The 14931-nt window shown below is 36.0% G+C and overlaps 1 protein-coding gene across 4 annotated transcripts in view; it reads left to right on the top strand.

Moving 5' to 3' along the window:
- The window catches only part of LOC115219226 (exocyst complex component 6B), a 131699-nt gene that overhangs the window by 94525 nt on the left and 22243 nt on the right, over nt 1-14931 (top strand). For all 4 annotated transcript variants that reach the window (XM_029789361.2, XM_036508990.1, XM_029789362.2 and 1 more), the window contains exons 4-10: nt 4959-5004; nt 5655-5859; nt 7093-7227; nt 9371-9439; nt 10782-10865; nt 12799-12845; nt 13478-13598. In XM_029789361.2, coding sequence (XP_029645221.1) covers nt 4959-5004; nt 5655-5859; nt 7093-7227; nt 9371-9439; nt 10782-10865; nt 12799-12845; nt 13478-13598 — 707 coding nt within the window. The remainder of the gene's footprint in view (nt 1-4958; nt 5005-5654; nt 5860-7092; nt 7228-9370; nt 9440-10781; nt 10866-12798; nt 12846-13477; nt 13599-14931) is intronic.

The raw sequence follows: 14931 nt of genomic DNA, 5'->3' as shown, positions 1-14931 counted from the left end.
AGACAAGTAAAATTATAAAAGTATATTATGTTGTGTCTGGGGAGAGTATTATTGTGTTAATGCCTTATTATCTAACACATCGGTTCAATTTCCACTTACTTATTTATATATTTTTTCTTCCAAAATTTTCAACATCCATTGATGAGGTTGCTAAAAGCAACGAAAATTTTGGAAGAAAAAGAATATAAATAATAAATGAGTGGAAATCAAACCAGTGAGTGTGTTAAGGCATTAAGACAATATGACTCTCCCTAGACAACATAATTTGCTTCAACACACAAATCCACATAAAGAATCTTGCAAACCAGATACAAAAGCGAAATAAAAGTATATATAGATATATACACCCACACATGTATTTATATTGGTGTAGGGAAAGGCAACCAGCCATAAAAACCATGCCAAAGCTGACAGTAGAACTTGGTGCTACCTTCCAGCTTACTAATGCCTGTCAAACTGCCCAACCCATGCTAGCATGGATGGCTGGCATAATATGATACTGATGATGATGATGGTGATCTAGTAGTAGTTATATACATATATTCTCTAATTCATAACATTATTTAGGTGCAGGAATGGCTGTGTGGTAAGTAGCTTGCTTACCAACCACATGGTTCCGGGTTCAGTCCCACTGCGTGGCACCTTGGGCAAGTGTCTTCTACTATAGCCTCGGGCCAACCAAAGCCTTGTGAGTGGATTTGGTAGGCGGAAACTGAAAGAAACCCGTCGTATATATGTATATATATGTGTTTGTCCCCCCAACATTGCTTGACAACTGATGGTGGTGTGTTTACATTCCCGTAACTAGGCTTACAAAGAATAAGTCCTGGGATCGTTTTGCTCGACTAAAGGCAGTGCTCCAGCATGGCCACAAACAAATGACTGAAACAAGTAAAAGAGAGTATATATGAAATTTGTCACTAAGGATGTTACTCAGTTCAAAAAGTAAATTAAGAAAGGGAAAAATTTGTTCAACAAAAATTTTAAATCTCAGCAAAACAAGAAGAATGTTGTTTGAATGAAACCACATAGTATAGTAATGACAGGATTGAATACTGAATAAAAATTATTTTGATTCTTAGAAGTCTTTCTGATTTATTCTGAAGCAACTTCAAAGAAGGCAAAAAAAAAAAAGAAAAGAAAGAAAGAAATGAAATAAGGAACATAAATTAGGATAATGGCTTCTAATGTTATTGGAAGTTAAGGCATGCCAGAATGCGTTAGTCTCCTAAAGAAAGCTATAATCAAGAAAGAAATGAACAGCCATTAGCAACAATGAAAGGGAGAGGGGAGAAAAAAAGAATAAAATAAGATAGAGGAAATAGAAAATTGACTTTAAAATATTAAAAAAATGCTGTATATAGTTATCTGTATCATGGTGATATTAATAGGGTTTTTTTTTTTTGTTCGTTGCTTAGTCAGAGAATGAAGGGTAGTACCCATGACCTTTCACAATGTTTCTGAGGTTAGTGAGAGTAGGATGAAGACACTACTACAATATATCGTGATGTTGCAGGTTGTCCTCAGACCAATGATTTGTCTTGATGCTTGCAACAGAATTAGCTCCCAAGGCCAGATGGTGGTAGTAAACTAGCTGATGTATTAAGTATACCACCTAGGAAGCGGTAAAGCCTATCCACTGGATTTGAGCCAACCCAAGGCTGTTAAGTCAGATCTACTTTTAGAGATGTTTTCTGTCTGTAATCCTGTCTTCCTACTGTTTGTTCTCAACAACTAACAACAGCTGGCACTCCATCAGTTATGACAAGGAAGGTTCCAGTTGATCCGATCAATGGAACAGCCTGCTTGTGAAATTAATGTGCAAGTGGCTGAGCATTCCACAGACACGAGTACCCTCAATGTAGTTCTCAGGAAGATTCAGCTTGATAGAGAATGTAACATGACTGGCCCTTTGAATTACAGGTACTACTCATTTTTGCCAGCTGAGTGGACTGGAGCAACATGAAATAAAGTGTCTTGCTCTGCTACCAGGAATTGAACTCATGACCTTAAAATTGTAACCTGAATACCGTAACCATTAAGCCATGTGTTCATCTGTAGTAGAGGGTGAATCAACAAGAATGATAAACACTGGTATCCAACATATAAACTTACCAGTGATTGTCAATCTTTAGGTATTTTTTCCTCTGATTCTGCCCACAACCCATGTGTCTTAATCTTTGACTCTCTCAAATAATTATCTTCTTGAATTTTTCAAAAATTATATTTATAATCTCGGATAGGCATTGGATGGTATTCACCTTATTATATACAACATATTTTGGTGGTAGTTGAAGTCCCAGATGAAAGATCGATACTTCAACTACCACCAAAATATGCTGTATATAATAAGGTGAATACCATCCAATGCCTATCCGAGATTGAAAGGTCATTCACAAAAATACGTTGGAATTTAAATATGTACAACAACAACAACAACGATACAAACAACTATATTTATAATATCTATATTCTAAGTTATTAATTATGATTTAATGCCATACATTTAATGATTTTGTCGCTTCTTTAGCATTGTTTGTAGTGCTTTGAGAAACCATAGCATTCTGCTGTACAATATTGTTATAGAATGCATGTGTTGAAACATAATAGCATGAAAGGCATTTGTTGGTCCCAAGCTCAGCATGGCACCAAAGCCACAATTTGATCTTTGACAAACCAGAGTGGGTATCAGCTATCTGATTTGCAGCAGACACGTGCTGTTTTCCAGCAGCACTTTGCTAAACTGTTCTTAATGAGAGATGAACTGGAAATGATAGAATTCAATACCTACTTCAATGGCTTACTATGACTCTTGTGTAGAGAGACAGAGTGCTGTGAAAAGTCAATTATTTCAGCAGATAAAGTGACAGTGCTAGGCTGCTGCTATACTGGCGGCAAGGTGCAAATATATCTTTTCTCCTATTTCCACAACCAGACTTATTTGATCCTGTCTTAGCTGCTAACTGTTGCAGCTTGCAGCAGACTAGGTGCATTTCCAATCATTTGAGCTGAGAGTGGTGACACTGTTGAGGAAAGACCCTAACAAAGAGGACATAATAGAAAACTTCCGACCCATAACTGCTCAGTTCAGATCTAAATGTTTTGGCAAAAGTGCTCACCAAGAAGCTAATGCTTGTCATTTGTAGTGTAGTTGGAGGTGCACAAGTCTGTTCTATCACTGGCAGATCTATCCATGATAGCTTCCTCCGCATGCAATGGAGCTGGTTAAGAAAAGATCTGATTTTGGCAGGGCACTGGCAACTGACCTAAGAACAGTTTATTTCAGTCCTGTCTTCAGAGGTTTGATCACTACAATGTACAGTAACAGCTGTTCAGTGGTCAAAATAAATACCCATCTCTGGAACTGTTTTGTTTTATAGCTATACACTTGCACTTTTCTGCTGTATGGTTTGGTTCTTGGAGCCTCTTCTGCAAAAGTTGTAAACCTTGAGTCACATCCTGGTTGAACCAGGCCACAGAAAAACTATAGTGGGCAACATAGTGTTGGACACCTTGGATATAGAAGTGATTGACACTATACTGGAAGAGTACCTGCAGCAAATAGAAGAAGCTCACATCAACCATATCCAATCAGTGGGCTTACAGCTTGGCATCTGGAGAGGTGAATCTTTACTGGTTAGCAGCAATTTCTGTTGCTTGACTGAGGGTCTGGTTAGGACTGGTAAGAGGTTGCAAACTGGGTGGTTAGTCTCACTCAGAAGTGTGTTTAGAATAAACTGCCTGTAAATGGTTAAGCAGAAATTTTTAATGCTTACTTCACATCAGTGAACTGTAGCTTAGATATCATCCTTGCCCCAAGAATTATGGAGTGCATGCTTTTCTGCACACTATGAGCCTGATACACTTACAGGAGTATCTTAGCCACTGTGACATTAACAATGAAAATGAGACTGAATTGGTATAGGCATCTTTTGTATGATAGATCTTTTAGCAGCTCATCTCTTTAACCAAGCTACAGTCATGAGCCAGACATAAATCGAAGTTGAATGGCATCTACATGTTGTCAGTAACCCAATGGTACCCTACCAGCTGAATAATACTTTTGGCTGGAAAACAACTCTTGCATTTCATAAATGGTTAAGGAAGAGTACGAGTGACAATGGCCAGGAACAACTCTAGACAGCAATGAGAACACAGTCTGAGCAGTCTCTTTTAGAAGGCTTCTGAGTTAGGAACTATGAACAACTTGCAATAGTCCAGTGTTCCAGTTCCAGCTGGGGACAACAGAGGTGCCAATGTCTGAGATGTGCTCAGATTGAAGAAGTCGTCCTGCATGCAACCAGTCAGTGTCTTTGCATTGCTGACTTATGGGGCTGTGTCAAACAGGTTCTGTCACAGGTAGGACTAATCCAGCTATCAGCCAAGCCACCTTCCCTTGATAGGAAAGGGCAGATGGTTTCTACTGCCTGCTGATTATGGTAAAAGAAGTGCTGTGGTAGATTCATATGAACAATTTGAAGACAAGCATTTTCCTCTCTGGCCAAGCTCTCATCAACTTTTTCAATATCACTTGAAAAAATGGATATAGAGAATAAAGTGTCACCTTCTAATATGCTTAAAGAAAGGTGGTTAAGGCTGAATGAGCCTACCCTGAATGTGCTTTTCTAAGTTGGAGAAAATAAATTGGGGAGATCATTTTTGATGTCTTGCATGTAGCAGAGTAATCTTGACCTCTGTATGTGAGCTTTTTGCCCTAAAGTACCCTAGTTGTTCTCTCCTCTTCTACATTAGAAGTTTTGTTATATTCTGTTGCTTTTTTAATACTTTTTTTATTCAATCTAAATGCTAATTAGTGTGTCTGTATTTCATTCTTGTATTGTCCTTAATGTCTTAGGCCCTTGTGGTCAATAAAACAAACTGCCACCACCACCTCTTCTTCTTCTCCTGCTCCTGCTGGTACTACCATGCAATAATTCTTTACCGTTTTCTATTTTCAGTGCTAGAGATGTATGGTAAACTTAAGGAACAGATGAAAAGCAAGAGGTAAATACTCAGCTTGTATTGTGAATGTCATTGCTGTTAAAATAATGCTGGCACAGGTGCTGCATGGTTTAAGAAGTTTGCTTTGGTCATGGTCTCAGATTTGATTTCATTATGTGTCATCTTACAAATGAGTTTTCTTTTGAAGCCTCTGTTTAATCCAAACCTCTTCACCAAAATCAAATAGACTGACAAACACTTACACTATGCAGAAACCTGTTGGACAGACTGTAATTCTTTCTGGGTAGTAGACTCAATACATTATGTATTTTTAACAGCACCACATGGCTCCTGGAAATACTTCAACAATCATTTGAACAGATCTCTGATCTGAGATCATTTTGATAAACTTATACTCTGGTGGTTACAAACTGATAATTATAAAAAAAAAAATAATCAATAGATGCAAAAGTTCATGTATAAGCATGATATAATCTAGTTAGAGGCAATCTGGCATTTTTTTTTTCTTGTAGTATATTTTTATGTTGTAAAAAACATGTAATACCCAGGATCAAAAGCCTTGAAAGCTGTGCCATAGCCTGACCACAGCTCAATGATTTAAAGTAGTAAAATAATAAAAACAATATGAACCTAATAAAAAAACTGTTCCCTCATATTTCCATCCCTAACATGAATCATTTCTGTCTTTTCAGATATTACCCTGCCCTTAAAACTCTGGAACAACTTGAACACACATTCCTTCCAAGGGTCAATACACACTGGTTCTCTCAAACAATGGCCGATGCCATTCCAAAGCTACGGGAGAGCATTAAAGATGCTTCAATGTCTGACTTGAAAGACTTCTTGGAAAACATCCGCAAACATTCAGCTCGGATTGGGGAGGTGGCCATGAGACATGTATGTCATACAACTTTTCAATATTTTGCATGTATGTGTGTGTGTGTGTGTGTATGAGTTGAGTTTAACCCTAGGTGCAGTAAGAGCCACTGATGAGTATTCAGATGCTCTAGCATCAAAATTCAAAATCACCGGTGATCTGGCTATATCCACTGTAGGAAGCTTGTCTCCTTTGTCAGTCACTAAGATGGTGCTATCTGTGTCTATTGAGTTGTTTTGACTCTTATTTCTAGCAGTGCTGGTACTACTTAGTTCCCTGTGTCACTTTAGTGACATCTATAATTTTGCCTTTTGGTTGGTAAATTGCTAATAAGCCACCCATATATATATATATATATATATATATATATATATATTTCACTTTCAGTAGTTTATTCCATTTGTGTCTCACACAGGTTTTCTCTCTAAAAGCACCTAATAATTCAAATTCTTCTCTTACTCTTTATAACCCTGAGATTTAATTTTTTTTTTCATTTTGGGGCATTTATTGGCCAGGGTATGCAATGATCTCTAAATCCTAGTATGCTACACAATTCAGATATAAACTGAATGATGTACCTCATATGGCTGTATACTGTATCTCAAAAAAATTCTTAATGAATTAAAATTTGCCTCAATGCTTGGAGAAAGTAAGCAAAAACCAAGCTGCAGTTGTTGACAACTCTTAAAAACCAATTTCAGGAAATTAAAAATTAATTTCCCTGTTTGTGGTGTATGTATGTAAATACTATCTGAGCTCTTGTGTTTTGTATGCATGACTATAACAAACTCTGCGTGTGTATGGTGCTGTGAACTGATTTTGGTGTATTTACACTATTTGTCTACAGTGAGAAATTTTCTCCATGACAAAAAACAGTGAATGACTTTCTCTTGGGTTCAAATATGCCCCAAGTATGTTTTAACTGATAATAACTTCAGTTCAGCTCTAACCAAAAATACCTGTGATCAGAAGCACTCCAGCCATGACCTATCCACTTTTTCATCTCCAGATATAGTATTTCAAGGAAATTAATTATCCAGTGTGCCCTGTCTTGTTTATGACTATAGGTGTGGTTTGAGGAATGTTTGACTGCTGTTTCTAGCAGGTTGAGTGATAACTTTGATGCCCTCTCTTGAGAATAATGATAACGATATGTGTGTGTGTGTGTATATATATATATATATATATAATATACACACACATATTTGTACATACTTATACATTTGTACATACTTATACATTTGTCATTTCAGGCTGCTGAGCAGAACAATATTGATCCCTCCATTGTGAAACAGAAACGTCGGCGTAGAGCACCACCACCCCCTAATCCATTCACTGGAGAGATACCTCAAGTCCAAGAAGAATCTGAGGAGGAACAACTAGATGAAGTAAGCATACAGAAATTTTCAATATAATTTCAGTATTATTATCCTTAGCACAAGTTTTCTTAGTTTGTTTGTGTGTGTGAAGTTCAGTTGATTGAGTGTAACTCTGGTTCAGTAGAGGTAATATTTATTCCTACTTAAACATGGATGTTGTGTTAGAACTTACTATACTATGGTAGATACCGTGAGAGAAATGCTCACATTGGCTTTTTTGCATTTTGCACAAAAAACCAACATGAGAATAAATATTACCTCCTGATAGTAATACTGCCTCCGTTGCTAATATATATTTTTTAACAAGCTCACTGGCTAATCGCGATACCAGTACCTGTTCTAGCATTTTTTTTCATATTTATCACTGTTGGAGAGATGAGTTGATACTATCTCTAGAGGTCAAGTGTCCATCATTGATAAGACCAATGAAGGTTGAAATTACGTGATCTGGTGGTCTCGGTGCTGGAGTTTGTGGGGATTTATCTCCCCACTAGTGATATATAAACAAGAGTGCATTTTGCACTAAAAGCCTATATGAGAGTTTCTATCGTAGTATCTACCATAGAATAGTTTGTTGTAATAGAACATCCACGTTAAATGGGGATAAATATTACCTCTTGGTATTAATGCTGCCTCTCTCACTAATATATATTGGTATTATATTATTAATTTTCTGAGTATCATACTAAAGCTCTACCAAATATTGTTCTCAGATTCTGTTGAGTATGTATTGATGCTTTTTATTCTGTCAAAATATAAGCAGTATTTTTACAAACTAATGTAAAGCACCAGACTAGAGACCATAAAGTATATAGTCTGGCCTCTTTTAACCTCAGTTCAGCTCTAACCAAGATCTGTGATCAGAAGCACTCCAGCCATGACCTATCCAATTTTTCATCTCCAGACATGATATTTCAAAGAAATCAATTATCCAATGTGCCCTGTCTTGTTTATAACTATAGGGTGTGGTTTGAGGAAGGTTTGACTGCTGTTTCTAGCAGGTTGAGTGATGACTTTGATGCCCTCTCTTGAGAATAATGATAATGCTATTTTACCATGTTAGCTTAAGACCAAGATTTGTCAGTTGATTAGTATGACCCCAATACTTAGTATTTATTTTATTAATCTCAGAAGTGTGGAAGATAAAATCAACCATAGCAAGACTGGAACTCAAAATATACACAGATGTAAATATTGCAAGGCCTTTAGTCTATCATTCCACAATTTCTGCACCTCCACTGCTTCAATAATGATTCATAGTAGGTAAAGAGTTGGAATAAATATCAGGACACGTTCTATCTGGCTCTCCGGATTGCACCTAAATTTGGCTGACAACTACAAAACTGACCTGTGGTTACACAGCAATAACAAGTTGGCCTTTAAGAGAAAGTCAAGTGAAATGTTTTGTAGTTAGGAATCAAAATAAACCACTGAGAAATTTCCACCACACTAACTAATCTACCTATGATAAATAGCAACCAAACTTTGAGCCTGTGAGGTAGTGCCTATACTCTTACTCAACCTACTAGAAATAGCAGCAAAATCTCTCTCAAACTACACACTTCTATCTGAAATGACAAAAGAAAGAAACATTGGACAGTGTAGTCCTAGATACACAAAAGGACCGGATGATTGCTGCTGGAATGCTTTGTTTCTGTTGTACCTGTATTTCAAAGGGCCAGCCTTGTTACACTCTGTGTCACACTGAATCTCCCCGAGAACTACGTTAAGGGTACACATGTTTGTGGAGTGCTCAGCCACTTGCACATTAATAATTAATAAATGAGCTGCGATGTCACTGGTGCCAAGCTGTATCGGCCTTTGCATTTCCCTTGGATAACATCTGTGGCATGGAGAGGGGAGGCTGGTATGCGTGGGCGACTGCTGGTCTTCCATAAAGCAACCTTGCCCAGACTTGTGCCTCAGAGGGTAACTTTCTAGGTGCAATCCCATGGTCATTCATGACCGAAGGGGGTCACAACTTTATGAGAGCTGACCTGGGATAAGTAACTTCATCCTACACATGAGGGTGGGGACAAACAAAGAAAATCAAATGCTGTTTACAGCTATTTGTAACTTCAAAAGCACAGCAACTGATTGATAGTCTTCTGTTCTACCATGATGTACATTTTTATTTCCTTTTCCCTTTCAGGAACTTAGTGCTCAGGACCTAATTGACTTCTCACCAGTTTACAGATGCCTTCATATATATTCAGTTTTGGTAAGTATTATCGAAAAAATACTGGTTTTTGTGTTTGATTCTTAACACTTTGGCTGTGTAAACTTGGAAAGAATCAAATGTTTTTACTAGGAATGTAACATAGGCAATGGCATGAATAAAACTATAATTTTTTTAAATACACACAAGGCTAACCATTTTTTTCGGGATGGGTAGATAGTCATTTATGTCATCCCCAATATTTGACTGGTACTTTATTTAAGCAAGGGAATGTAAAGCAAAGGTATATTGTGTATTTGATTTCATATTATACTCAGAAAAAGAAGACATGAGAAGATGTGATGAAAGATCTCAGGAGGTTGGACTTCAATGAACATGTTGATAAGGGACTGCAACAAGCAGTGGGATGCTTTGCTAAAGAAGGCCAGTCCAACCCATGCAAGCATGTTAAAAGCAAACTTTCAGTGATGATGATAGTTTTACCCACCTCTACTGATTCTGCCAACCCACTACCCTAATGTGCTTATAATATTAATAATAAGAACTGTTTCAAATTTTGACACAAGGTTAGAAGTCTTTGTTGGGTGGGAGAAGTTGATTACATCAACCTTAGTACTTGACTGGTACCTATTTTGTCAACCCTAAAAGGATGAAAGGCAAAGTCAACCCCAACTCAAAACATGAAGATGTACAAAATACCACTAAACACTTTGTCCACCTTGCTACCTTAATAATACGAATAATGATTTCAAATTTTGGTACAAGGCCAGCAACTTCAAGGGAGCAGGTATGTCAATTACAACAACTCCAGCGTTCAATTGGCACTCTTTTTATCGAGCCCAAAAGGATGAAAAGCAAAGTCGACCTCAGTGGAATTTGAACTCAGAATGTAAAGACAAATGCAATTCCACTCAGAATTTTGCTTGGCATGCTAGTGATTCTGCCAGCACGTCACCTTAAAAATCAACATTGGCAGAATTTGAACTCAGAATGTAAAGTAGGACAAAATTCCGCTAAACATTTTTGCCTGGTGTGCTAATGATTCTGCTAGCTCACCACCTTCAACCTCCTAAATATTAGTTTGTGTAAGGTTTTGTTATTTGTGGTGAGCACTTAATACACCTCCATATCAGCTCTCACTTATGATGGTTTCACTTGTGTCCTCAGTAAAGGCATTATTGTGCCAAATCTTTGGTTTCTTATCATTCTAATTCATAGGTTTTATTTTATTTTAGTAGTTTCCATTTTTGTATAGTATCACTCTAGCAATATCATGCACCTTATTTATCATTGTTATTTATCTCAGCTGTTGAGCTGAAGTAGTAAACAAACTGAAATAAACCACTGGTTCCTTTTAATTTCACTTTTCTCTTATTCTGTCTAGGGTGCACGGGAAACTTTTGAAACATACTACCGGAAACAGAGGCGAAAACAAGCGCGTTTATCCTTAAAACCTTCGCAAAACATGGTATGTCTTGCTTCTTTATATATATATATATATATACACACACATACATATTTTTATTTTATTCTTATTTGCATACACATCATCTTCATACTGTGGCAACTTAATTCAAAGCTTATTAATATTATTTAACCTTTTCAGGAAACCAATTCACTAAAGGTAGCATAGATGAAATCAGAATTCAGGACATTGATCCTCACAGATTCATCAACAGGAGTGGCCATACGTACTACAGTACACATTTGTAATCCAGTCTAAAACTAGCATTAAGAGAATAATGATGATTTATGGCAGCTTATTGCAATAGTTTATGCAACTATTTAAAATTCACAACGCTATCTGACCCTTGCTAACATGGGTCATTGAAAGGATATAAAAATAGACAAAACTATAAATGAAAACAATGATTCCAGAACCTCTTGTTCATAGTCACTTGTCTGCAGAAGTTTAGTGTCTTTACTATCTGCATTTTTCAAAATGGTTTAGTGATTGTGAGTGTAAAAGTACCAGCTCATAGAGCTTGCATAATATATCTTAGGAGTGTTTTGTTAATTTCATTCTGAGATTCGCCAACACTACACCTGATTTTCTCCCCTCTATACACACAAGCATGTATCTGACTCATACATTGTTCACTTTCCAGACATTTGTACATTACTGCATATACTTTATACTCACTTTCTGACGAGTTGTGGTGCACCTGAGCACTGTATACAATAATTTCATCATTATTATTATTATTATTATTATTATTATTATTATTATTATTATTATTATTTTAATTTCATGTTTAAATTGTTGGACTGCATCCATGCTGGGGCACTGCCTTGAAGGGTTTAAAGTTGATCATATTGGCCCTTAATTCTTACTTTTAAATCTAGTACTTGATGATGATCTCTATTTATCAAACTGCTAAGTTAACGAATATGAATGCTGAACACTGGTTCTCAAGCAGTGTTAACATCAAAACAGAAATGGAGAGACATGTGTAAATAATCCAAACGTGCACATACATACATTCAAATATACATATGTACATTTCAGGCTTCCACACTGTTACTGTCTTTGGGTTTTGCTCTTAAGGCAGTGTTCAGTAGAATCTGTAGATGAAGACACTTGCCTAAGATGCCATGGTGTGGGACCAAACTTGAAACCCAAACTTCTTAACCGCATGGCCATTGCCATCTACAAGCTTAAAGTGACCTCAGTACTAAAAATTAATGAAACATTGAATTGTTATATAATATGCTGAATGGCATGAAACCATGCTTATGACCTTATTTTAAGTTGCATCATCAATATCTGTTGATAAACTAGGCTATTAAATGAGTTATTGTTGTTTAGCTTCAGGTCAACCCTTATCAAACTCCTATGGTTAACAGCCATCCAGCTGTTATTATCTCATTTTATTATTACCAGCCATAGTACATTTCATGCTGCATTATCCAGTGTTCTTCCTGTTTAAGATAGTAGGTTGTGATTTGGGGGGTGAGAGTTGGCTGCTATTTCTAGAAGGTCCACTTAGTGGTCTCTCACTTTGTCTTAGAGTTATCACAACAGTGATAGCATAGCTGCATATGAAGGCAGCAGTTTGGAGCTTGCTATATAAACCAGCATAGGCTGTTTGTTGGGGTTGAATGGGAGACATACTCTAGCTATGCCACTGGTAGTACTGTATGAACTATGGCCCTTGAATAGTCCCTGTTGATTCAGCTAACTCTAACTCTATTATATGTTCTATTTAACCTTCATGATATAAGTATGGAAAAGTAGACGTCAAAATGGAATGATTATTAAGGTATTTAAATTACATTGAGTGATCAATAAAACATTTCTCTGGAATGTTAATGTTTTAGAAACATTAGAAACAGAGCACTGTTATAAAAGTAATATTTCTTACGTATCCTTTAAATTTCATGTTTTCTTTTCATTTCAGTATGAAAGTTTAGATTCCTATAAATTGTATTTTCATGATGTTGTTGGGTAAGTCAAAGTTTAAGTATTCTGATACCTTCTGTAATATAAAAGCATGAATGTAACACAGTCACAGCTCTTCTCTAACAAGTCTTACACTTTGTAGGCTATGAATGTATGACTTAGAATATTTAATTTTGACTTCAAAGTTAGTTTTGCTTTACATCACTGAGAAATTGATAAAGTACCAGTTATGGTTGTTTTTGAACCCCAGTCCAGACCTGACTAAGCAAATCCACGATCAGAGATGTTCCATGATTGGAGTTTAATAGTTGTACTTCAGCTCTGAGTCAACAATGATCAAGCAGACCTATGACCAAAAGCATTCCAGCCATGACCATTCCATCTTTTATTCAAACAAAGCATCTACAACCACATTATCCTCCAAGTGCTATAGTTTTTTCAAAGACAGTATGGTGTGATTTAAGAAAGATTTAGCTGCTATTTCTAGCAGTCTGAGCACCCATGTAGAGGATCCTTCAATGGTTCCTGAAGTTAGTTATTAGGAGACAAGAGGCTTAATTGTAAAACGATTTTTCTTAAGTTCCATGTTTGTCTTATTTAATGACATATTTTGTTTTCTCTCTCTCTCAATCATTGTTGATGTGTTAGTGATAATTCTTTGTTTTATACCATTTCAGATTTTTTGTGGTGGAAGATCACATTCTGAACACAACAAGTGGTCTTGTAAACCAGGCCTATATGGATGAATTATGGGAAATGGCTGTGTCAAAAATAGCTGCTGAATTGCGTAGGAATTGTGTAAGTTTATCAGGGCCCTTCCCTCTCTCACACACACATCAGTTTAACTTTAAAATATATTTCCTTAAAGTATCAATATGGCATAATTTTACTGCTTTGTTTTATGACTAACTGCAATGTTGTACATAATACAAGCAGAAAAGTTTTTTTCTTGTTTCTTTATATTAACAACAACAGGAAAACGAATTTTACTGAAGCTACCATTATACATTACAAGTAGGATAAAATGTGTTAATATTATTTATATGTGATAATTGTTGTTGTTTAGTGCCAAGTCATCCCTGACCAAACAAACTAGGATCAAAGGGATCCCAAATACAAAAAACATTGTCTTTAACATACATACATGCATGCATACATACATATATATACATTTTTTATCTCTCTCCATTTTTTTTCCTTTCTCTCCATTTTTTTCTCATTCTTTTCTGTCAAAGAGCACAGGCTGGAAATGTCAAAGACTTTTACATTTTTCCCCAGCATCAAATTAATACACCTTGCTTGTTGTTCCCTCATCTCTTTCTACCTTTTGTTTTTTTGTACATTTCAACCATATATATATATATATATATATATATATATATATTGATTAAAATGGTAAGACAACAAAAGAATGAAAGAGACCTCGATATTATGAAAATAGAGGAATTTAACTGTAAATGTAATATGTGACAATTATTCGGTAGCCATGATAAAACTCCGAGTTTCGTATTTTTCCGATGGCCAGATAACTGAAGAGATGGTGGCATGGATTTCCACCTTGGCATTCGAAACTTGGAGTTTTATCATGGCTACCGAATAATTGTCACATATTACATTTACAGATATATATATATGTGTGTGTATATATATATATATATAGAGAGAGAGAGAGAGATAGAGAGAGAGAGAGTTGGTGTGAGAGCTGGGTATGCTCAGTATAGAAAACTCATCATAGTACTCAAGAGGATTTAAACTTTAAATATTTGGTCCAGGCAAGGCCCATACCATCAGGAATGGGTGTAGAAGAAATCCAAATTGAGCTGATATGATGGAAGTAATAGAGATAAATACAGTTATACTTGACAAAATTATACATTTACATGAAGTGCAAAAAAAAATAGAGAATAAAAGTACAGATTAAGATAAGCTTATCTTATTCAGTACTTTTATTCTCAATTTCTTTGTGCTCCATATAAATATATTTGTATGAAGCTTGTGTTTATCTTCATAACTTCCTATGTAACATATATATATGTATACCTATATTGTTCAATTTATCCTTCTTCAAGTTGATGGGATATGATTTAGAAAAAATGTGGCAGCTATTTCTAGCAGATTGAGTGACCATATG

The sequence above is a fragment of the Octopus sinensis genome, linkage group LG14 (genome assembly GCF_006345805.1).
Source record: "Octopus sinensis linkage group LG14, ASM634580v1, whole genome shotgun sequence".
NCBI lineage: Eukaryota > Metazoa > Mollusca > Cephalopoda > Octopoda > Octopodidae > Octopus > Octopus sinensis.
The sequence above is the reverse complement of the archived record's forward strand: the minus strand, read 5'-3'. Positions and strand labels throughout refer to the sequence as shown.